Source organism: Manis pentadactyla, chromosome 3 (genome assembly GCF_030020395.1).
Source record: "Manis pentadactyla isolate mManPen7 chromosome 3, mManPen7.hap1, whole genome shotgun sequence".
NCBI lineage: Eukaryota > Metazoa > Chordata > Mammalia > Pholidota > Manidae > Manis > Manis pentadactyla.
Genome location: NC_080021.1, coordinates 82,516,935 through 82,541,990, shown reverse-complemented (window position 1 = coordinate 82,541,990; position 25,056 = coordinate 82,516,935). Strand labels below are relative to the sequence as shown.

Below are 25,056 nucleotides of genomic sequence, written 5' to 3'. Positions count from 1 at the left end.
GTTAATAATACACATTGCCATAATCTCTGAAACCAAGAAAACCACTTTCCGAATCCACTAAGTTCCTTGGAGACCTCCTGGGGCCCAGACGGATGTAGAAGGAAAACTAACGCATAAGGAGGTTTAGAATTTTTCAGGGGAGTTTTCTGGGGAAGAGGTTCTCAGCATCCTGAAGTTTCTTGGCACTGCAAGTCCAGACGTACACAAAGACCGTTTTTCCATATCTATTAGCTTAACTTTCATAAATTTCCTGAAATACTGAGCTAACTCTCACCACCTTCACGGGGAGCCAACGCTGCTCACCAGCGAAACGCTTTGATTCGTGACGTATGGGTCCCGCACATGCGCTCTCCGCACCCTTGGACGGGTGCCCTGAACGCAAGCGCAGTGACGCAGTCTCGGTGAGGCGCCCGCGCACGTGTGTTGAGCGGCTTTGCCAGCCGACAGTTAGTCTCAGCTGAAAGATTCGAAACCGCCGATCCGAGTTGGGCGGTTGTGGCCAGACCCGGTTGGCTTATCTCATAGCACTGGCGGAAGGCAGCGCCGGAGCTGAGGGTGTCTCTGGAAGCCCGTTGGCTCCGCGATGAAGAAGATTTTTGGTTTCTGGGGTAGGCAGAGCGACTCTCCTTGGGGCCCCTCCAGCAGCGAGCGGAGGGACAGCGGGGGCGGCCTGCGGAAGGACAGCAAGAGAGCCGACTCCCAGCCCGGGTACCACATTGCAGACAAAGATCTTGGGAAGATACACAAGGCTGCCAACTTGGGCAAAGTAGCCCAAGTGCAGCAGGTCCTATTGCTCGGAAAAAATGGCTTAAATGATAGAGACAAGATGAACAGGTAACAGGGACTGGGAGGCCAGGGCGGCTCGGGAGGAGGTGGGCCGACCCGGAAAGTGCGCACCTTCCCTGGCTCCCCTGGGGAGCCGAGCCTCCTGGCGCGAGGCTCCGCTGCACCTGGGTCTTGGAAGCCTGATGACAGTCAGGCGCCCAGGCCCAAGCAGCAGAGACTAAAACTATAGCTGGTTTCAGACCCACTCGTAATTTCCCTTATACAGCATTTGACTGACAGTTTTTCAGTGACTTAGCTAAACATCAATAATAGAAAAACGAAATGAGGTATGGACAGCATTTTATTTTTAATGTACACATTTCATACTATAATGTTTGATAATACAGAAAGGTGCATAATGGTATAAAAGTGCCTAACAAAAAGTATTAGTGCATAACAGTGCATAACACATAATAAGAAAAATAAAAATTTATGTAATCGATCAATTTATATAAATTCTTTGGGTAAAATCCAGTGTCCATTTTATTTTGGTGCACATGTATGTACATAGATGTTATTTCCTGATGGACCACGGAAAAGACTTTTGAGGTGGGAAAATATTCTTGAACAGGAAGATTCATTTTCTCAAAATGTGTTCTCTTCTTACATTTGTTAATTTTACATAAGCCAAATAAAAATATGTTTTTAAAAATTAGGGGTTTCACATGCTGTCCCTAATTTATCGCTGCAATGATATTTAGAAAAATTATGTATACTAGACAAAGATTTGCCCTTCTAGATATCAAAATGTGCTGTTAATTTTTACAAAGTATTCCATTACTAACAGCTGAAAAGACAAATAAATGTATGGAACAGAATGGAAAATGACCAAGCTCCCAAATATATGTAAGACTTCAGAGCTTGATTCTGGTGACAATTCTTATTAGTAGGAAAAGGTGAGTTTTTCATAAATTGTGGAGAAATACCTACCTGAAGAAAACTAGCTAGATTAGTATTCCACAAAAATAAGTTCCAGAAGGAATTTGTATTAGCAGTGAATTTTTCTTTTCCTTTTTGAAAAATCTGTGAGCTCTACAATGACAATGTATAGATGTAGTAAGAGTTTATTAATGAAATAATCCTGTTGCGAAGCAGAAATATGAATCTTGCACAGATTAAAAATAACTTAAAAAAATTTTTTTTGAGGGTTGGTATCTTTTGATAACAGCTTCTTCAGAAGTAAAAGGAATCTTTTTATCTGTGTCTATAATTTTTATTGTGTATATGTTTAATTACATACTTTTTTATATGTAGCTTTATTACCTGATATGTAAACAATGGTAGAACCATCATTTCATTACATCCTTGTGAAAATAAAAACTGGTAAATATAAGTGATTACTGTGGCAAAAGCTTATAAAATTTTAGTCATGTCCTTATGAAAATAAAAAATAGCAAATATTACTATTGCAAAACTATTGCCTCTGTAACTTTTCTTGAAAAATATCGAACTTTCGAACTATATCCATTTTTAAAATCTATTAATCAAATATAACCTGAATACCTATTATGTAGCAGACATACTATACTCAGGATCCTTTCATTCTTAAAAACTTCATGTTGTCCAGTGTGAACAAGGTGAGAAATTTAAAAATTGAAGTATTGGGATCTAATTTCAATTGAAGCATTTCCTCCTCTCTTTCAAACAAAAGCATTTCTCAAGATACAAAATTGTAAAAGATAATCTTTACCTGTCTTTTTCAAAATTTATAATAGTATTCAGTACTAAGTTGATCTTTGGAAATACCTGGTTTTCAAACAAGCTGTAAATCTAAATATTGAATAAAATGAGCTATCCATATTCACTTGAATCCTGAGTTTCCTTGGCTTAAAGTTTCTTGAAAATCAAAATAAGAAATACTTTTAAAAAATTCTCTTTTTCTTTTGATAGTTCCGGACAGAACCCTTATATGCTTTTAAGAACTGAATTTATTCAAGTGCCAAGTATGTGAACTGCAATAGATCTGTTGTGTATACCATTATTTCACTTAATTTTAATCACAATGGTGTGGTGCTACACCACCACGGATAGTATTGTGTGATGCTGCACTATTTTATGCACCAATAAGAAACATTTTTAAGTGCTGCCAATTATAGTTGTCAGACATTATGAATTATAAGTTGAATTGCAATGTCAGAGATGTTCAAATGTGAGAAAATGAGAATCTTAAAGTCATTATGATGCAGTGTTCTCTCTAATCCTTAAAACATATTTGCAAAGTAGGTGTAAGTATATCATTTTACTCAATTGAAATAATTATCTTTGTAAAGTAGTAGTAATAGTAATAATATAACAATTGCTGACCTATTTGTGCTAGGAACTGTTTTAAAACTTAGCATAGATTCTCATTTAAGCATAACAGTAGTGTCCTGTGAGATAACTTACTTTTATCCCCATTTTGTTGATGAGGAAATTGAGGCACAGCAAGACTTAGGATCGCTAAAGTAGGATTCAAACCAAGGTGAGCTGAATCCCAAGGTCCATGCTCTTTTATTCAGATAGACTGCTCTTTCATTAATGTGGTGACTACTAAGGCTAATAAATATTGTACCTTCTCCAGGAAAAAATAAATACTTGTTTATTTAATACATGCTATTTAATATTTACAATTGCATGAATAATTGCAATGTTTTGAAACAGTGCATTATAATTTCCTAAAAAGTGTTCATTCTTTCCTAGGACTGCTCTCCATTTGGCCTGTGCTAATGGCCATGCAGAGGTAGTAACTCTCCTAGTAGAGAGAAAATGCCAGCTTAACCTATATGATAATGAAAACAGGACAGCTCTTATTAAGGTATGTAGGAGCCATCTATGCCAGCCTGAGATGGATTTTATGTAATAGCTGAAAAGAGAAATGAATTCATCTCATTTAAATATAACTAATTGCAAAGTCTATGAAGTGTTCAGATTGAAATCCTAGAATTTACAGTCTGTTTCTTGGTATAATACTGATAGGCCGTGCAATGCCAGCAGGAGGAATGTGCAACTATTCTTCTAGAACATGGTGCCAATCCAAATCTTACAGACATCGGTGGCAACACTGCTCTCCACTATGCTGCCCTTGGTCAGAATTTATCAATAGCTGAAAAGCTGCTTTCACACAACGCAAACATTGAGGCAAGAAACAAGGTACAGATTACCCCATTTTATTTATAAATATTTGAAATAATGTTTTCAATTTTTTTAGTCGCAATAAATATATAAAATTCTCTTTTACACACACACACACACACACACACACACACACACACACACACACACTGAATACTATACATCAGGCTCTGTCACCATGGAAACAATTCCAAATCCAAGTCAGAGAGGGCTAGAGAAACGTGGTGCCCATATAGAGGGCAAAACTCTCTTGGCCACTGTTCCACGCCAGAAGGAAGACCTTCCTGTGAGTGTGTGGGAGTGGGTGGTGGGCTCAGAGCCCACAAAAGACTGAAGGCTGAGAGGGTGTGAGGTGATGGTGGAGGCTGGAGGTTCTGCAGGGCCTTAGGAAATGGGTGCTGCTGGGGATGGGTCTGATGAGAAATAGAGAGCTGGTAGCAGGCCAGAGGAGCTGGGTGAGTACATGTGGGAGGGGAAACAGCAGACCACATGCTCTGGGCACTCTAGGACCCCAGGGCTCTTGAAGGTCAGTGTGATGGGCCAGGTTATGTTGATATCAGCGGGGCATTCACTTGTGCTGGCAGCCACTCTGCCAGCCATGTACCACCTTATGGTTTCTCACATCAGAGAGTAGCTCCTGCTCAGCCTTGTGTAGCTCGTCGCATTATTGTAGCTGTACGTGGGGAGCAGGTGATGGTGGGGATTGTGAAGCTGGTCTGTCTGTTTTAGGACATACATTAATTCCCACGGTGCAGCCTGCAGGAGCATACTTGGTTGACAGAATGTCGATTTTACATATTTGGAAACTCAAGCATTTCCTGACTGAAAATATTTTGAAATAACTTGTCTAAGATTGCACTTTAAATAATGACTCTTCTAAAGAAGCATTAGAGAGTACAACTTTCTTGTATGCATTTATGGCAAATATTTGTGAAAAGACCAAATTTGTTAAAGTAAAGCTTTTCTTTCAAGTATTTTTGTCCCACCCAAGTTTTTTTTCTAATTAGTGTAAAAAAACAAGAAAGCCAAATTCCTTGGAAATAGGCTTTATCTGAAACTCAAAACAAATGCATTTATAATATAAAATTGTGGCTGCTGTTGACAAGTTCCTATTTCATAAAAGAGTGAAAAGATGAGTATCAAAGTTACTCATCTTTCATTGGCTAAAGCTTAAGAGGGAAAAAGGAAAAGGAGAGAGTAATGAAAAATATGCAGGCCAGTTTTGAAATTTGGCAAATGAAAGGGAATAAAAAGAAGTTTTTATGTTGTTTTTTTTCCCTTCCTTGTTTTTACATGTTTAGGCAAGATGTCTCCAGCTTTGGGGGATAATAATTTTTAGTTTGGGAAAGAGGATGAGTGAGTTATAAACTTGCTTACAGATTGATTTTAGGAGGACTCTGAGGAACCAAACTGTCAGTGAACAGCTGGTGATGAAATGGGAAATGAGGGAAGAACTGATAGCCTATTCTAACAGAAACAGCCAGGTAGATAAGAGTCTAAAGTGCCTTCAAATCTAGAATGTCTTGATGGGAAGGGAGGAGTTTTTAAATAATGAAATCAAATTACATTTAGTTTACTTACTAGTCCCTGTTCTACCCCTGCCCTGGAAAATTAAATGCTGTTTTGCTAAGTGACTCATTTCTTATGCTTATGCTTTCTTTTTTTTTTTTACCAAATCAAAATAGAGGGATTTGGCCTAAATATGTGAGACATGAGACTGAAGTGATTGTCCAGTTTGCCAGTTCTCAGCTAGAACTGTGCTGGTGAATCAGCATTGCCTGGGAAACTTTAAAAAAACTTAAGCTTAGACTGTCCCCTGAAGATTTTGACTAAGTCTAATAAGGCCTGGATGTATATATTTATAAATATTTCCTTGGGTTACTGGTACAGCTCTTGTATAAGAAATACTGAATGGATAATTGTAATATCTAAATTTGAAGATCTCAAAAACTTAAGAAATTTCTAGAAGAATTGGGGTTTGATAGGCACTACTTCCTTCAGCTCTCTCCTTTCCAATTATGTTAGCCTGACTTCCGTCTGGCTCTACCTATGTGACTGAGAAATTGAAAAAGAATATTATTGGTCATATATTTTGGCTTAAGGAATAACACCTTTTCTCCTTCCAATCATCAGTTATTCACTGGCACTTAGAGTGTCTTTAGAAATTGCCTTCTGGGTAGTCTTCTTAAGTAGGGGCTGACCCTTGGAGAATTTTGCACCTTTTGTTACTCAGGTCGTTAGGCCAACAAATTTGTTATTGCAAGCACTGCTTTCTGATTGCAATAGTAATAAATCACGGATCTTCTTTTTAGCTGAAGCAGTGTGATAGACTGTTTCAGTATTTTTTAAATTTGTAGAGCTCTGGCATAGTTAGAATGGCAGTTTTGAACATTGAAATCCATGTAGTTAGTGACAATACATGGGAAAAGTTTTAATAACTTTGTTCCAGCAGTCCTGTGAACTAGTCACCCATTTGATTAATAGTCTCGGAGAATTAAATACAAATAGATTGTAGCTATTGCATCAAAAAGAATAAAATACCTAGGAATAAACCTAACCATAGAAGTGAAAAACCTATATTCTGAAAACTATAAGACATTCATGGAAGAAATTAAAGAAGACACAAAAAGTGGAAATCTATCCTGTGCTCATGGATAGGAAGAATTAATATTGTCAAAATGATCATCCTGCCCAAAGCAATTTACAGGTTCAATGCAATCCTTATCAGAATTCCACCAGCATTTTGAACGGAATAAATAGTTGTAATATTCATATGGAATCACAAAAGATGCTGAATAGCCAAAGCAATCCTGAGAAAGAAGAACAAAAGGGGGGGGATCGTGCTTCCTGACTTCAAGCTGTATTACAAAGCTACAGTAATCAAAGTAATATAGTACTGGCACAAGAACAGACCATAGATGAATGGAACAGAATAGAGAGAGGGCCCATATATTTGCCCATGCATATATGATCGATTAATATACAACAAAGGAGCCATATCATATAATGGGGAGAATATAGCCTCTTCAATAATTGGTGGTGGGAAAAACAGGACAGCTACATGGAAGAGAATGAAAGTGGATTACTGACTAACTCCATATCCCCAAAAGTAAATTCAAAATGGATCAAAGACCTGAATGTGAGAATGGAAATCATAAAGCTCAGAAGAAAACAGGCAGATATCTCTTGAACATAAATATGAGCAGTTTTTTTCCTGGATACATCTCCTCAGACAAGGAAAACAAAATAAAAAATGAACAAGTGTTACTACATCAAACTAAAAAGCTTCTGAACAGCAAATGACACCATGAGCAAAACCAAAAGGCATCCTACAGTATGGGAGAATATATTTGTAAATGATTTATCTGAAGAGGAGTTAACATCCAAAATATATAAGGAGCTCATATGCCTTAACACCAAAAAAACCCAAATAGCCTTATTAAAAAATGGGCAGAGAACCTGAACCAACATTCTTCCTAAGTACAGATGGCCAACAGGCATATGAAAAGATGCTCCACATTGCTTGTCATCATGGAAATGCAAATAAAAACCACAGTGAGATATCACCCCACACGAGTTAGAATGGCCACCATCCAAAAGAGAAGAAATAACAAGTGTTGGCAAGGATGCAGAGAAAGGGAAACCCCCTACTGTTGGTGGGAATGTAAATTAGTTCAACCACTGTGGAAAGCACCATGGAGGTTCCTCAAAAAACTAAAAATAGAAATACTTTTTGACCCAGTAATTCCACTCCTAGAAATTTACCTGTAGAAAACAAAATACCTGATTTGAAAAGATACATAAACACCTCTGTTTATTGCAGCACTATTTACAATAGCCAAGATATGGAAGCAACCTAAGCGACAATAGATGAATGGATAAAGAAGATGTGGTACATATACACAATGGAATATTATTCAGCCATAGGAAGAAAATAAATCCTACCATTTGTAACAATACAGATGGAGCTAGAGTGTATTATGCTCAGTGAAATAAGCCAGGTGGAGAAAGACAAATACCATATGATTTCACTTATTTGTGGAATATAAAAACAAAGCAAAAAAAAAAAACAAAGCAAAACAGAAGGAACAAATAGCAGTAGACTCACAGACCTAGAAGGGACTTGTGGTTATCATGGGGGGGATGGTTGGGGTGGGTGGGAGGGGAGGTGGAGACTGATAAACGGGCACAAAATTTTTCAATCATAGTGTATGCTGATCACAGCAATAATAGTACAGCATGGAGAATACAGCCAATGCTTCTGTAACATCTTCGCGTGCTGACAGATAGTAGCTGTGCTGGTGGGGGTGAAGATTTGCTGATGTGGGTAACGAGCCACTGTGTTTTATACTTGAAGATAAGACTATACTCATTAAGAAAAATCCTTGGAGTGGGTATTAGGAAGCTTAATAGCAATTTTTATTTACATGTTGGGGTCCAATATTTTGATAAACCATATGATACTAAAGAAAGATTTTACATATAAATATTTGCTTTATATACAACCCTTTGGAAAAATAACATGTAATGTTATTGGATATGTTTAGTTTGCCTCCATAAAGTGAGTCAATATTTAAAATGTAGGAGATTCATGCAGAAATCTGGGTTTTAGGCATTTCTTAATCATATCTGGAACACTGAGCCCATCCCACTGTTACGTGTGCTGTGTAGAGGCTGCCCCTTTTCTGTTCTCCTGTGTCTATCTAGGGTCTTTACTTCCTTGGGTCACCTACTTTGCCTCTGCACAGTTAGGTCACAGTTCCTATTGTATAGTATATTTTGATAAAATTTTCAAGATTTTCAAGATAGTCTATATTAATTTATAATGTAGATTTCATATTTTATATTAACCTCAGGAACAGGATTGAATTTTTTAGTTGGAATTTATAGCTGGTTTTTTAAAAAGCTTTTTATATGCTATATCATATTCCCACTGGAATGTCACTAAGCCTGATGAAGTTAATCTTGGTTATAGTTGACTAAGTTATACATATTGCAGACAATTATATCTTTCTCTTAAGCATTGTTTCTTAACAGTACAACTGATTTAGTAACTTCCATTATGCTAAAAATAATCCATATAGATCAGTATTAGAAGTTTTATTGATAGGTCATTATATTTTTATTTTTGATTCATATTTTGCATGGAATATAATTTTAAGTAGCAATTAAAATGGAAACCAGAATAAAAACAGATTTTTTTTAAGTTGATATGCAGGGTCCAAGGACTATCTTAACAACTGAGAATAAAATTTCATAGTGAGCTTACTGACAGCTAAGATAAAACTATCTTCTTACAGTAGGACAAAATCCATGGACCATGAACCATAGTAATAAGCAGTCAAATTTCATTTGAAGCCCGTCTCTTTTAATTCAGAGCCCATTTCCTAGTGACCCATTTGGAGCAGGAGTGCCTCACATTGACATCAGGGAACCTGGTATCATTGATAGAAGAGAATCAAGCAAGTATGTATAACTTGAAGAAAACCTTCACTTTACTGACAAGCTATCAAAACTGTATCCCTGAAACTAATTCCTCAGCTGTTAATGTTTGCCACAAAAAAGTATTGGTCAAAGTTAAACAGATTTTCTTTAATACTAGACATACAATGCACAGCTTTATAATATTTCTCGAACAGATCATGGAATTTTTTCATTGGGGCGCAGTCATTAACTTTTGGTAAAGTACATATTCTTTGAATAATTATTGTAAGAAACACTAGGGAGAATCACTTAGGTTATTAATTCAGTAAAAATACTTAAAGCAGTTAATACTATGTTTTAAAGCTTGGAAGTAAAGAGATTAAGAAATAGCCCCTGCTCTCAAGAAACTCTTGGTTTAGATGAGGAGCACTAAGGTCAGTATAGCACACCATGATCAACACTGTGATGGAAGCAAAGACTTGTTGGAACACTTCAATGTTTGAAGTGAATTTTTGAGAATGACTTGGTAGGTTATCTGTCGAAGAGGTAGAGCAGGGGCGCTTCCAGAGAAAGCGGAAGATGAAAGCGCTGAGGGCTGAGAAGGAAGGGGCTACTTTTTATTTACTCCTATATTTTCTGTTTAAGGGCAGAGTGCCTTTTGTAAGTTTTTGGTTTATTTTAGAAATACGTAATTTTGTAAATTGTTTTTGCTGTTCTGCAGGATGACCTTACACCACTTTTACTTGCTGTAAGTGAAAACAAACAGCAAATGGTAGAATTTTTAGCAAAGAAAGAAGCAAGTATATGTGCAGCTGATATGATGAAAAGGTACAGTAGTGTTTTCTTTAAACCTTATATTGCTCTAGAGTGGTGAAAACCACTCAAGTCAGAAAGATTAAAATAGGATTAATTGATAATTACATAGTGAAAAATATCAACCCATCATTCGTTAGTAGAAAAGCAGTTATTCTGATGGGGCAACAGTATATATAGCAGAATTCCTTTACAATATTGACTTGCAGTGTTGATTTTTTTTTGCCCATATGATTTACTATTAGCTAAAGGGGGGTGTCATATCAGTTTTCTAAAGTACAGACTCTTTAAAAACACAATTTTTGAATTTCTTTACCCTTTTATGGTATTTTTTAACCTCCATATTTTTCCTTAAGAGATGCTTGTTAAACATAAATAGGAATTGATTTTGTCTTGGATGTCTCTCTGCTTTAAGTTGCTTTTTTTAGAGTACTGATATTAGGTTGTTCCTGTGACTATTAATTATTATTACCATATACTATGGTCTATTCAGTTTTTGTCCTTTTTCATTTCTAGTGTATTTTGTTGTTTTTATTTTTCATTGGTATGGTACAGGAAGCAAGGTAGCTTTAACTGAATAAACTTTCTGTTTACTGAAGTCATAGGTGGGTGATAAAGAGAAAAGAGATGGGCTTTAGATTCTCACAAGACTGAGTTTAATTCCTAGCTTTCCTACTTACCAGGTGTGTGACTTTGGGAACATTACTTATCAGCACCCGTCTGTTTCTTGATATGAAAATGCAGATAATAATATATCCTTCAAGGGTGGCTGTATGTAATTAAGATTATAGATATAGCACTTAATTTAGTGCCTAGAACATACTTGGTATCATTAACTACAACTATGAGCATTACTGTTATTACTAATATTATTGTTTTAAGCATGCAAACGGCTTTTACCTGCTCTCCAGCTGACTTTGAAGTATAATATATCAGATCGAGGAAGAAATGGGGAATTCTTCATTTAAATCTTCACCTACTTCACATAAGTGACCTCATCATAGTTTCTCGTCTGTCAAAAGACTTTAAATTAGCAACTTCTACTACTTAATACCCAAGTTAGACAAAAGGCTTCCTTTTTGCCGTGGAGGTAATTTACAAAGATGAGCCCCTGAACATGTGAATGGTCAATTCTACACAGACAGGCAAGATACTAACTTGGTAAAGCATATCAAATTTGCTGTTTAAATAACTTAAGTTCCTAAGGGTGAAGTTAATCTTTCTGTTAATTTAGCACAGCCTTCATGCTTGCTGTAAATTATGAATCAACAAATACAGTCAGGCTTCTTCAGCAAGGTATTGATTCTTTTCTCAAGGTATCTATGGATGGGCTGCAGAAAAATATGCTCATGTTACTGGTTGTAAAGTGTAAGTTCTTACATTAAAATGCTAGCTACTACTCTACTGAGGTTTAAAATAATTTAACTGTTACTTGATATGTAACAAGTGAGATTTCATAGTTTGGTTCAGGCAGTTTTGGAATGGCAATGAGTTAGTCCACGTCATCAGCCAGAAATCCAGCAAAAAGCTAGACTAGAAATAGCACTGGTGCTGGGTTCTTTATCACAGGGCTTTTAAGACCTAACATTATCCATTTCATTCCAGGTGTAACCTCTAGGCATGGGGCACAAATAATGTCTCATCTCTGATTTTTCTAATGTTATTTGGGTCTAGACATCTTCAGTATAGCAGAAAATCCTGTACTTATCCCTGGGGACTATCTCCTATACGCTCACCCTTGAATTTTCCAAGAACCTAAGAGGTTCCCTAAGACCAAAGAGAGAGCCCTCTTTCATAAGACATTTGGAGGCAGGGAAAAGGACATTCTAATCATTCTGTTTCTGCTGAATGCTGCAGTGTTGCTATTGAAATGGTCTTTCAGGCCATCCTGATTGACCTTTGCTCCAAGGATGCCCTTGCTGCTCTAGATTACTCAGTCTTTATGGTGATCCACACTTAGACTAAAAAAGCTACACCTTTTCTCAGTTCACATATACATGTTTGTATGCTCAGCCACTAGTCCAAAGTACCAGCACCCTGTCCTGGCAGCTGGGCCTGCTAGCTTCAGCCACACACTCTTCCCCTGACCCTCAAAAACTCATGGAGGGCCCACATACTAACCCAGAGCTTTATCCTTGCTGAGGAAATTGTTTGCCTTTTGTGTGTGCAAATATTATTTGGGACCATTAGTTGCAGATATTAGCAGAGAGGTTCAAATAATGCTGCAGGAAGAGATCAGACTTGCCTTTCTCCTTTGGTGATCTGTTTGAGTAGATAGAGAAGGAATAGTAGTAGTCAGAGCCAAGTTTTGATTTCTAGTAGTTTTCTGACTTTGGTATGATTAGCTACAATGATAGGGGACAATTTTGTTATTTAATTTAATGAGGGAATATATCTATAAATATGAATTATACAGTAGCTGAGATGCCTGGAATTGCCACAAAGGAAGAACAGCTGATAACCAAAAATAATGACATTTTCTGATCACTGCAGCTAATTGGTTAGAACCTATGAAAATGTGCGTTAGATTTTATTTGGGATTCCAAAATAGTTTCAAGTTCAAGAACAAATTATTCCCTTGCTAGATTGTTTCTCCAATCGTTTTTAGGGGTGTAGTATCTCATTAAATCCTCCTAACAACCTTGTAAAATGAGGGAGCAAGGTCCCTATTATATAGAGGAAGTCTTTGAATTGAAGAGATGCAGCTTGTCCAAGAACAAATAGTTGTTGGTTATAGAGCTAGGCCTTCTGAGTTCCAGAAACATCCATTATGACATCTTTATCAAAACAGATTTTATCAAAGAACTTCTTAGGTTGGTTTTGCAAATTATAGGAAAAACAAAGATGGAATGGACAGAGGTTTGTTTTAAGGCACTCATGATAGAATAGAGCTGTTCTTGGTTAATTTCTGTGTTTTTTAAAACATAATTTTCAAAGAAAGCTTTCTTATTCATTTGTCTGCTTAACAAGTAATTGTCGAATTATGGCAAGCTACCTCTGACTAATTTCCTAAGCCATAGTGCCCCCTCAGTTCATCATTGGTCCACCTTGCTATTTTTCTTCTTTGATTACTGATATGCTTTTTGAAGTATATGGGGTAAAGTTTTGGTAATAGCTGTGGTGTTATCCAAAGTACACTTTAAGAATTTAATATATTTGGTAAATGTTTTTTCATATCAGTGTTAAAATAGTAATATTATTTATAACCTTTTTTATACATAGCAATCGTAAAGAGGAAAAGGAATCTAAAATTTCTTCTCAAAATTCTCTAAATCCTTCTCCAGGTAAGAGTTCGGATAGTGAATTAGTCTTGGTGGTCCTACCATAGATAAAGTAAGAATAAGGGAATTTTGATAATGAAAGTGCAAAGAAGAAAAACTATGTAAATTGCATGTATATTTTTTCTTTATTTATTTCTTGATAGTCCAATATTCAGAATTATTTAAGAGGCTAATTGTCGGTAATTTAAAATCAGAGACAGTATTGTCTAAAAAGAAATTTATTTATTTAGTCGTGACCCCTAAGATCCTATATAACTTTGTATAAATAAGAAAAAAGCTTTTTAAGTTAATATGTTCTATGTTTACTCTATAATCACATTATAACAAATTGGACTTGTTATAATAAAATTAAAAATAATGGTAAGAAATAATTAAATAAAAATGGACTTTTTAAGTTTTACAGCAAATGGATTGTTTAGTAAAATGAATGTTTCTTACTAAATAGTGATTGTCTCACTAAAAAAAAATAATCTTTAAGACTGGGAACTCAGCAATGCCCTCTTGGAACCATACATAAATGACAGGCAGTAAGAACTGCAGAACTTCACTGGTGTGCAGCAATACCAGTGAGACTGGCTCTTAAAAGACACCTGCTGGTAGTCCAGGAGTCAGAAAAGCAATGCCTCATTGAGAAACAGGTTACTTTCCATATGGTTACACCAACCATATGGTCTCACTGTTATCAACTTCATTCCTCATAAGTCAACACAGAATGAGATACGTTGACTTCATTAGAACAGATGTTTCCTCCTGTTTGTAGGACAGTTGTCCTGAAACTGTTAGAACAAGATGCTCTGTTGTCACTAGTCAAAAGTTTACCATAATAAATATTCCAATGGCCCAACTTGGTTCTCAGCATATTATAATAAAAGTACAGAAATGTTTCACAATAACAACAACCCTGCATGCTCCCTAGGTGTGTTACCTTGTGCATTGTATACTCTGTACTGAATGATGATGCCTTCAGCTTAGCCGACTTTATCTAAGAACATCTTAGGTTGGTTTTGCAAATTATAGGAGACACAAATATGGAATGGACAGAGATTTGTTTTAAGTTGCTCATGATAGAATAGAGCTGTCCTTGGTTAATTTCTGTGTTTTTTAAACAGAATTTTCAAAGAAAACTTATTTATTCAATTGTCTGCTTAAGAAATAATTGTCAAGTGTCTTTTAGGTACTAAGTGGTATTCTGAATGTCGGAGAAGACAAACATTTAAAAAACACAGTCCCCACCCTCCAGGAACTTTTTATTATCTTTGTAATTTTTATTATTTACTATACTTTATTCAGTGCTTACACTCTGCCAGAGCCCACTAGGAACTTACAATGATCATTATTTATCATTTTGTATTGGTGTTTGCTATGTGCCAGACACTTTAAACCCATGGGAGGAATTGGAATTCTTAAAAAGTGGGTAGGATTTAAGGAAAGCATGCAGAGTGAGTAGAAGCTTGATGGGTAGAGGCAAACAGATGATATTTGTCAGGAAGAACAGAAAGATTACTTGTTTGACAAAAGGAACAGCCGTGCAGAGGCTAAGATACTGGCATATATTTTTGCAGGGTTCATGAGCAGTGCAATTTTGCTGGCACAAAAAGTATGCTATGGGAGTGGCTGGGAAAGAGGTGATAGCTAGCTGGGGGCACTTGTGAAAGCACATCATACAGTTTTGTAGAAAGGAATAGGTCTTCTGTAGGCCTTGGGAAATCTATTAGGTAGAATGCTTTTAGCTGCAAATAATACATAGGACCTAATTAACATTGGCTAAAATAATAGGAACCAGGATTGTTTTGTGGGTCAGTGATGTCTTCGGGGTCCCAGGTGTCCCTTTTTTAGCTCTGAAGTTGGCAGTATTTTATATCTGCTTGCCTGGTTAGCTAATTAGGAATGACTCTAAGCATCATATTCTCACATGACAGCATCCAAAAGCTAGAAGGACCACCTTTCTTTACATGTTTCTCTTAAATACAAAGAAAACTCAGGCTGAGTTCTCCTAACATTTTATAGACTGAGTTACATCTATTTTTTTTTTTTTTAACATGTAGAACAAATTCTTACATAATGAATAAGTTACATAGTGAACAGTACAAGGGCAGTCATCACAGAAACTTTCGGTTTTGCTCATGCATTATGAACTCTAAACAGTCAGTTCAAATATGAATACTCATTTGGTTTTTATACTTGATTTATATGTGGATACCACATTTCTCTCTTTATTATTATTATTTTTAATAAAATGCTGAAGTGGTAGGTAGATACAAGATAAAGGTAGAAAACATAGTTTAGTGTTGTAAGAGAGCAAATGTAGATGATCAGGTGTGTGCCTGTAGACTATGTGTTAATCCAAGCTAGACCAGGGCAATAAAACATCCACGTATGCAGAAGATTTCTCTCAGAACAGGGGGGGTGAGGTTCTAAGCCTCACCTCTGTTGATCCCCAATTTCTCACCTGATGGCCCCCCTGCGACTGTGCCTGTCTTAGGTTGTTCCTCCCTTGAGGAATCTTACCCGTCTCTGGCTAACCAGTCATCTTCCGGGGCCATACAGGGAAATGTGCAGTTGGTAAGTGAGAGGGAAGCCTTATTGTTTGAAAAGGTTAGCTTTTTACTTCTTTGCATATTTATGCCCTGTGGCTTCTATGCCCAGCATTTGTCTTGAGGTATCTTTACCACTTGGAAGAATTATGATACTCGGTAAATTTGATATGAGGCACGAATTCTATTTAAGGGTTGTAATTAGGAAGGAAGAAGAAAAGCTATAGAAGTAGCAGGCGGAAGAAAACATGGGAAGATTGATTATTTCTTTGACATATCTTCTTGTAGAGTAACTTCAGCATGTATAGGTTTTAAGCTACTACTTAAATTGCGCACACACATTAACATAATAGGAGTATAGTTACATAACCAAAGCATATCTGTAATTACCAGCTATCTCCAGTGAAACCAAGAAAACCAGTTAGGCACCTTAGGCATTTGTAAAAACTTATCTATGATATGGTGGATATTGTCCAACTGAACTTGAACAGTCTGAGAGAAATCAGACAAATTAAAACAACCCATTCCTGGGGACTGTTCACATGCCATATGTTCTTTTAACAGTAAATAGTCTGTAGTTGTAAGACTTTGGAGCGCTACAATTTGCACTTCTCCAAATTCTTGGTTGAGTTCCAACAGTATAGATCCAGTCAAATTTGTTGTTTTACTGTATGCACAGGTCAGCTTAGATATCTCCTTCCTCATTCCCATGGCAAGTCCAGGAACTGGTGGGATCAGTGCATCTACAGCTGTAGCAGTGTGTGGATCTTTGTTGGGGTTTTTTGATGATCATCTTCTGGCATGAGTCTTCCAGAGAGTGCTGGTGTTGGAAGTTCTTCTTCATATCGTATCTTAGTTCATTTTCGGGGTAGGCCAATTAGGCTTTGATCCTCTGTATAAACACAAACAGACCCTTTACCTACACTTTTATATGCCCTTTATACCCTTGTGTAGAACTCGTTGGAGGTTACCACACAGGAACTGCCCTTTTTTTTTTTTTTTTGCTTTGTTTTTGGTATCACTAATCTACACTTACATGACGAATATTATGTTTACTAGGCTCTCCCCTATACCAGGTCTCCCCTATAAACCCCATTACAGTCACCGTTCATCAGCATAGCAAGATGTTGTAGAATCACTACTTGCCTTCTCTGTGTTGTATAGCCCTCCCTTTTCTCCTACCCCCCCATGCATGTTAATCTTAATACCCCCCTACTTCTCCCCCCCTTATCCCTCCCTACCCACCCATCCTCCCCAGTCCCTTTCCCTTTGGTACCTGTTAGTCCATTCTTCAGTTCTGTGATTCTGCTGCTGTTTTGTTCCTTCAGTTTTTCCTTTGTTCTTATATTCCACAGATAAGTGAAATCATTTGGTATTTCTCTTTCTCCGCTTGGCTTGTTTCACTGAGCATAATACCCTCCAGCTCCATCCATGTTGCTGCAAATGATTGGATTTGCCCTTTTCTTATGGCTGAGTAGTATTCCATTGTGTATATGTACCACATCTTCTTTATCCATTCATCTATGGATGGACATTTAGGTTGCTTCCAATTCTTGGCTGTTGTAAATAGTGCTGCAATAAACATAGGGGTGCATCTGTCTTTCTCAAACTTGATTGCTGCGTTCTTAGGGTAAATTCCTAGGAGTGCAATTCCTGGGTCAAATGGTAAGTCTGTTTTGAGCATTTTGATGTACCTCCATACTGCTTTCCACAATGGTTGAACTAACTTACATTCCCACCAGCAGTGTAGGAGGGTTCCCCTTTCTCCACAGCCTCGCCAACATTTGTTGTTGTTTGTCTTTTGGATGGCAGCCATCCTTACTGGTGTGAGGTGATACCTCATTGTAGTTTTAATTTGCATTTCTCTGATAATTAGCGATGTGGAGCATCTTTTCATGTGTCTGTTGGCCATCTGTATTTCTTTTTTGGAGAACTGTCTGTTCAGTTCCTCTGCCCATTTTTTAATTGGGTTATTTGTTTTTTGTTTGTTGAGGCGTGTGAGCTCCTTATATATTCTGGACGTCAAGCCTTTATCGGATGTGTCATTTTAAAATATATTCTCCCATACTGTAGGGATCCTTTTTGTTCTATTGATGGTGTCTTTTGCTGTGCAGAAGCTTTTCAGCTTAATATAGTCCCACTTACTCATTTTTGCTGTTGTTTTCCTTGCCCGGGGAGATATGTTCAAGAAGAGGTCACTCATGTTTATGTCTAAGAGGTTTTCGCCTATGTTTTCTTCCAAGAGTTTAATGGTTTCATGGCTTACATTCAGGTTTTTGATCCATTTTGAGTTTACTTTTGTATATGGGGTTAGACAATGGTCCAGTTTCATTGTCCTACATGTAGCTGTCCAGTTTTGCCAGCACCACCTGTTGAAGAGACTGTCATTTCGCCATTGTATGTCCATGGCTCCTTTATCAAATATTAATTGACCATATATGTCTGGGTTAATGTCTGGATTCTCTAGTCTGTTCCATTGGTCTGTGGCTCTGCTCTTGTGCCAGTACCAAATTGTCTTGATTACTATGGCTTTATAGTAGAGCTTGAAGTTGGGGAGTGAGATCCCCCCTACTTTATTCTTCTTTCTCAGGATTGCTTTGGCTATTCGGGGTCTTTGGTGTTTCCATATGAATTTTTGAATTATTTGTTCCAGTTCATTGAAGAATGTTGCTGGTAGTTTGATAGGGATTGCATCAAATCTGTATATTGCTTTGGGCAGGATGGCCATTTTGATGATATTAATTCTTCCTAGCCACGAGCATGGGATGAGTTTCCATCTGTTAGTGTCCCCTTTAATTTCTCTTAAGAGTGACTTGTAGTTTTCAGAGTATAAGTCTTTCACTTCTTTGGTTAGGTTTATTCCTAGGTATTTTATTTTTTTTGATGCAATTGTGAATGGAGTTGTTTTCCTGATTTCTCTTTCTGTTGGTTCATTGTTAGTATATAGGAAAGCCACAGATTTCTGTGTGTTGATTTTGTATCCTGCAACTTTGCTGTATTCCGATATCAGTTCTAGTAGTTTTGGGGTGGAGTCTTTAGGGTTTTTTATGTACAGTATCATGTCATCTGCAAATAGTGACAGTTTAACTTCTTCTTTACCAATCTGGATTCCTTGTATTTCTTTATTTTGTCTGATTGCCGTGGCTAGGACCTCCAGTACTATGTTAAATAACAGTGGAGAGAGTGGGCATCCCTGTCTAGTTCCCGATCTCAGAGGAAATGCTTTCAGCTTCTTGCTGTTCAATATAATGTTGGCTGTGGGTTTATCATAGATGGCCTTTATTATGTTGAGGTACTTGCCCTCTATTCCCATTTTGCTGAGAGTTTTTAACATGAATGGATGTTGAACTTTGTCAAATGCTTTTTCAGCATCTATGGAGATGATCATGTGGTTTTCGTCTTTCTTTTTGTTGATGTGGTGGATGATGTTGATGGACTTTCGAATGTTGTACCATCCTTGCATCCCTGGGATGAATCCCACTTGGTCATGGTGTATGATCCTTTTGATGTATTTTTGAATTCGGTTTGCTAATATTTTGTTGAGTATTTTTGCATCTACGTTCATCAGGGATATTGGTCTGTAGTTTTCTTTTTTGGTGGGGTCTTTGCCTGGTTTTGGTATTAGGGTGATGTTAGCTTCATAGAATGAGTTTGGGAGTATCCCCTCCTCCTCTATTTTTTGGAAAACTTTAAGGAGAATGGGTATTATGTCTTCCCTGTATGTCTGATAAAATTCCGAGGTAAATCCATCTGGCCCGGGGGTTTTGTTCTTTGGTAGTTTTTTGATTACCGCTTCAATTTCGTTGCTGGTAATTGGTCTGTTTAGATTTCCTGTTTATTCCTGGGTCAATCTTGGAAGGTTATATTTTTCTAGGAAGTTGTCCATTTCTCCTAGGTTTCCCAGCTTGTTAGCATATAGGTTTTCATAGTATTCTCCAATAATTCTTTGCATTTCCGTGGGGTCCGTCATGATTTTTCCTTTCTCGTTTCTGATACTGTTGATTTGTGTTGACTCTCTTTTCTTCTTAATAAGTCTGGCTAGAGGCTTATCTATTTTGTTTATTTTCTCGAAGAACCAGCTCTTGGTTTCATTGATTTTTACTATTGTTTTATTCTTCTCAATTTTATTTATTTCTTCTCTGATCTTTATTATGTCCCTCCTTCTGCTGACCTTAGGCCTCATCTGTTCTTCTTTTTCCAATTTCGATAATTGTGACATTAGACCATTCATTTGGGATTGCTCTTCCTTTTTTAAATATGCTTGGATTGCTATATACTTTCCTCTTAAGACTGCTTTTGCTGTGTCCCACAGAAGTTGGGGCTTAGTGTTGTTGTTGTCATTTGTTTCCATATATTGCTGGATCTCCATTTTGATTTGGTCATTGATCCATTGATTATTTAGGAGCGTGTTGTTAAGCCTCCATGTGTTTGTGAGCCTCTTTGCTTTCTTTGTACAGTTTATTTCTAGTTTTATGCCTTTGTGGTCTGTAAAGTTGGTTGGTAGGATTTCAACCTTTTGGAATTTTCCAAGGCTCTTTTTGTGGCCTAGTATGTGGTCTATTCTGGAGAATGTTCCATGTGCACTTGAGAAGAATGTATATCCCGCTGCTTTTGGATGTAGAGTTCTATAGATGTCTATTAGGTCCATGTGCTCTACTGTGTCGTTCAGTGCTTCCGTGTCCTTACTTATTTTCTGCCCAGTGGATCTATCCTTTGGGGTGAGTGGTGTGTTGAAGTCTCCTAGAATGAATGCATTGCAGTCTATATCCCCCTTTAGTTCTGTTAGTATTTGTTTCACATATGCTGGTGCTCCTGTGTTGGGTGCATATATATTTAGAATGGTTATATCCTCTTGTTTGACTGAGCCCTTTATCATTATGTAGTGTCCTTCTTTATCTCTTGTTACCTTCTTTGTTTTGAAGTCTATTTTGTCTGATATTAGTACTGCAACCCCTGCTTTCTTCTCACTGTTGTTTGCTTGAAATATGTTTTTCCATCCCTTGACTTTTAGTCTGTACATGTCTTTGGGTTTGAGGTGAGTTTCTTGTAAGCAGCATATAGATGGGTCTTGCTTTTTTATCCATTCTGTTACTCTGTGTCTTTTGATTGGTGCATTCAACCCATTAACATTTAGGGTGACTATTGAAAGATATGTACTTATTGCCATTGCAGGCTTTAAATTCGTGGTTACCAAAGGTTTAAGGTTAGCCTCTTTAGTATCTTAGTGCCTAACTTAGCTCGCTTATTGAGCTGTTATATACACTGTCTGGAGATTCTTTTCTTCTCTCCCTTCTTGTTCCTCCTCCTCGATTCTTCATATGTTGGGTGTTTTGTGCTGTGCTCTTTCTAGGAGTGCTCCCATCTAGAGCAGTCCCTGTAAGATGTTCTGTAGAGGTGGTTTGTGGAAAGCAAATTCCCTCAGCTTTTGTTTGTCTGGGAATTGTTTAATCCCACCGTGATATTTGAATGATAGTCGTGCTGGATACAGTATCCTTGGTTCAAGGCCCTTCTGTTTCATTGTATTAAATATATCATGCCATTCTCTTCTGGCCTGTAGGGTTTCTGTTGAGAAATTTGACGTTAGCCTGATGGGTTTCCCTTTATAGGTGACCTTTTTCTCTCTAGCTGCCTTTAAAACTCTTTCTTTGTCCTTGATCTTTGCCATTTTAATTATTATGTGTCTTGGTGTTGCCCTTCTTGGATCCTTTCTGTTGGGGGTTCTGTGTATTTCCGTGGTCTGTTCGATTACTTCCTCCCCCAGTGTGGGGAAGTTTTCAGCAATTATTTCTTCTAAGATACTTTCCATCTCTTTTCCTCTCTCTTCTTCTTCTGGGACCCTTATAATACGGATATTGTTCCTTTTGGATTGGTCACACAGTTCTCTTAATATTGTTTCATTCCTGGAGATCCTTTTGTCTCTCTCTATGTCAGCTTCTATGTGTTCCTGTTCTCTGATTTCAATTCCATCAATGGCCTCTTGCATTCTATCCATTCTGCTTATAAACCCTTCCAGAGTTTGTTTCATTTCTGCGATCTCCTTTCTGGCATCTGTGATGTCCCTCCGGACTTCATCCCATTTCTCTTGCGTATTTCTCTGCATCTCTGTCAGCATGTTTATGATTCTTATTTTGAATTCTTTTTCAGGGAGACTGGTTAGGTCTGTCTCCTTCTCTGGTGTTGTCTCTGTGATCTTTGTCGGCCTGTAGCTTTGCCTTTTCATGGTGATAGGAATAATCTGCAGAACTGGGACGAGTGACGGCTGGAAGGACTTCCTTTCTTGTTTGTTTGTGGCCCTCCTCTCCTGGGAGAACAGCGGCCTCTAGTGGCTTATGCTGCGCAGCTGCACGCAGACAGGGTTTCTGCTTCCTGCCCGGTTGCTATGGAGTTAATCTCCGCTGTTGCTGTGGGCGTGGCCTGGCTCGGGCAGCTACTCCAAAATGGTGGAGTCGCGTTGGAGCAGGAGCGGCTGGGAGGCTATTTATCTCCGTAAGGGGCCTCCCTGCTCCCTGCAGCCCTGGGGTTAGGGTGCCCAGAGATCCCTGGATTCCCTACCTCTGGATTAAGTGACCCACCCTGCCCCTTTAAGACTTCCAAAAAGCACCCGCCAAAACAAAACAACGCCCACCAAAAAAAAAAGAAAAAAAAAATTTTTTGAATTAAAAAAATATATATATTTTTTTAATTAAAAAAAAAAAAAAAGGTGGTCGTTCGTTTTTCTTTATTCTCCGGTGCCAGCCTCAGGCCTCTGCTCACCAGTCTTTCTGCCCTGTTTCCCTAGTATTGGGGTCCCTATCCCTTTAAGACTTCCAAAAAGCGCTCGCCAAAACAAAACAGCAAAAAAGAAAAAAAAAAAATGGTCGCGCGCTTTTCTTATGTCCTCTGTCGCCCAGCCTCCAGTGCCTGCTCACTGTTCTTGCTGCCCTGTTTTCCTAGTATCGAGGGCCCTGCACTCCGGCCCGGATGGCTGCGGCTGGGTGCTCGGCAGCCCTGGGCTCCGTCTCCCTCCCGCTCTGCCTGCTCTTCTCCCTCCGGGAGGTGGGGGGAGGGGCGCTCGGCTCCCGCGGGGCCGGGGCTTGTATCTTACCCCCTTCGCGAGGCGCTGGGTTCTCTCAGGTGCGGATGTGGTCTGGATATTGTCCTGTGTCCTCTGGTCTTTATTCTAGGAAGGGTTGTCTTTGTTATATTTTCATAGATATATGTTGTTTTGGGAGGAGATTTCCGCTGCTCTACTCACGCCGCCATCTTCTGCCCCTCTCAGAAATTTCTATTTTTGTGTTTTGATAACCTAAATTTCCCAGTTTGAATTCCCTGTATTTCTTAGGGTTTCCCAGGGGTTAATTATTAGACTCTAAGATTTTTTCAATGTTTTAAAATGCTTATTTGAATTCTGACTTTTACTTAGACTAAAGCTCTACTTGCTGATGTGTCAATTATGTTTTAACTTTATTTCATCTTAGTGTTGTTACACTGATTATCTTAAGCCAACCAGATGTTCTAAGCAGACTCTATGTATGTGTGTGTGTGATGTCTTTGATTATTAAAAATGGGCAAAATATTTAATTATATTCTCATGAATATTTAGTAGATTTTTAAAACAGTAATTCTAAGGAACCTTTAATTAGATGTGTTATATTTATTGATACTCATGATATTATAGATAATTAGAAATTAAAACTGGAAAATTTTAAATACATGTGTATCCAATCATACATCCCATTAGCCATTAGCGCTATGATGTTACACATATCTTATCTCTGAAACATTCCACAGTATACTTGTAAGAGAATGAGAGTGAAAATGGCAAGTAACATTTAGTATTATGATGAAAATAGTTTTGACCTCTCTGACCCCATGAGCAGGTGGATCTTAGGACTCTAGGGATTCCCAGGTGATACTTGAGAACCACCACTTTAAACGATGCAGGGCTCATGGATGAAATGATAAACTGTCCTTTGTGATGAAAGGGCTTCAAAGATTCCTTGCTTTTTCTCTCACTTACTTTAAAAAGTTTAAATCTGTCAATGTGTTTTTTTTTAAAAAGGGAAATATGTTTGTTATGTATTAATTTCCTTTCTCATGGCACTCTGTACTCTTTGGACCTAGACAATTAAGGCCACTTAAGGCTGTCTTTTCTCACATAATTTATGATATTTATCCAGGCTTAACAAATGAATTCTGAAGATATTTGTGCATCAGTGTAGTTAAAGTAGTACCACTCATTGAATTTTTTTTTGAAACCCATGTCTCTACAACACATGATACCATCATGCATATTTAAGTGTAAAATAAGTGGTTACCCATAAACTTCATTAATAACAAAAAAATTTGTACCTTCATGAATCTTAATTACTAATAAACAAAGCTCTATGGAATACAGAATATGTATTAGAGATTGATGAGCAAATCAGAGTAAGTAATATAAGAAAATAGAAAAAATGAGAGACAATAGTTAAACTTATCTATACGAATGGCTGTATAGGGCATGTAAAATACAATGAGCTGTGAAGGAGTAGTGTGTTTTGGTGGGGAGAGGAGGATTCTCTGATAAAGACATTTACAAGTTAGTCAAATTTGTATTATTATTTACGTTCTAATAAATGGAAACTTTGTTTTCAGAGTTTGCAGATTGGGATTCTCCTAGTTTCAGTTTTGAGACTTGTAAGAGATCCAGAGATTTGAAAATTGATGATAAATGTATATTTGTGTCACAATCAATCACCAGAAATCAGACAGCATCCACAGAATTTGGACAGATGACCTTAACAGATAAAGAAAAGATTAATATTGGAGCTGTGTTTCTGTTAGGGAATTATACGCTCTGTGACCTGTGTGAATCACAGCTTTCAGAACAGAGAGAGAGCAAAGAAGGTAATGAAGCATAGAGAATTCAACACTGGAATACTTCTCCAGGGCTTCACCATAGTTTTGACTTTTCAAACATCATTTTGTGGTAAAATCTTTGTGTTTACTCTATGCAGCCTACAACCAAACAGAATACCTTTTAGCAAGATATTTGCATTCTTTCTCTAAACAGAGCAATATATAAGCAACAAAGAATTAGAAGGAGG

General features: G+C 37.5%; 1 protein-coding gene across 1 annotated transcript in view; it reads left to right on the top strand.

Annotated features, from left to right (window-relative positions):
* Positions 1-413: 413 nt before the first annotated feature.
* The window catches only part of LOC118922865 (ankyrin repeat domain-containing protein 26-like), a 121,647-nt gene continuing 97,004 nt past the window's right edge, over positions 414-25,056 (top strand). The window contains 6 exon segments of the mRNA XM_057499338.1: positions 414-834; positions 3,505-3,619; positions 3,781-3,954; positions 10,082-10,188; positions 13,396-13,457; positions 24,605-24,856. Coding sequence (XP_057355321.1) covers positions 584-834; positions 3,505-3,619; positions 3,781-3,954; positions 10,082-10,188; positions 13,396-13,457; positions 24,605-24,856 — 961 coding nt within the window. The 5' untranslated portion in view covers positions 414-583.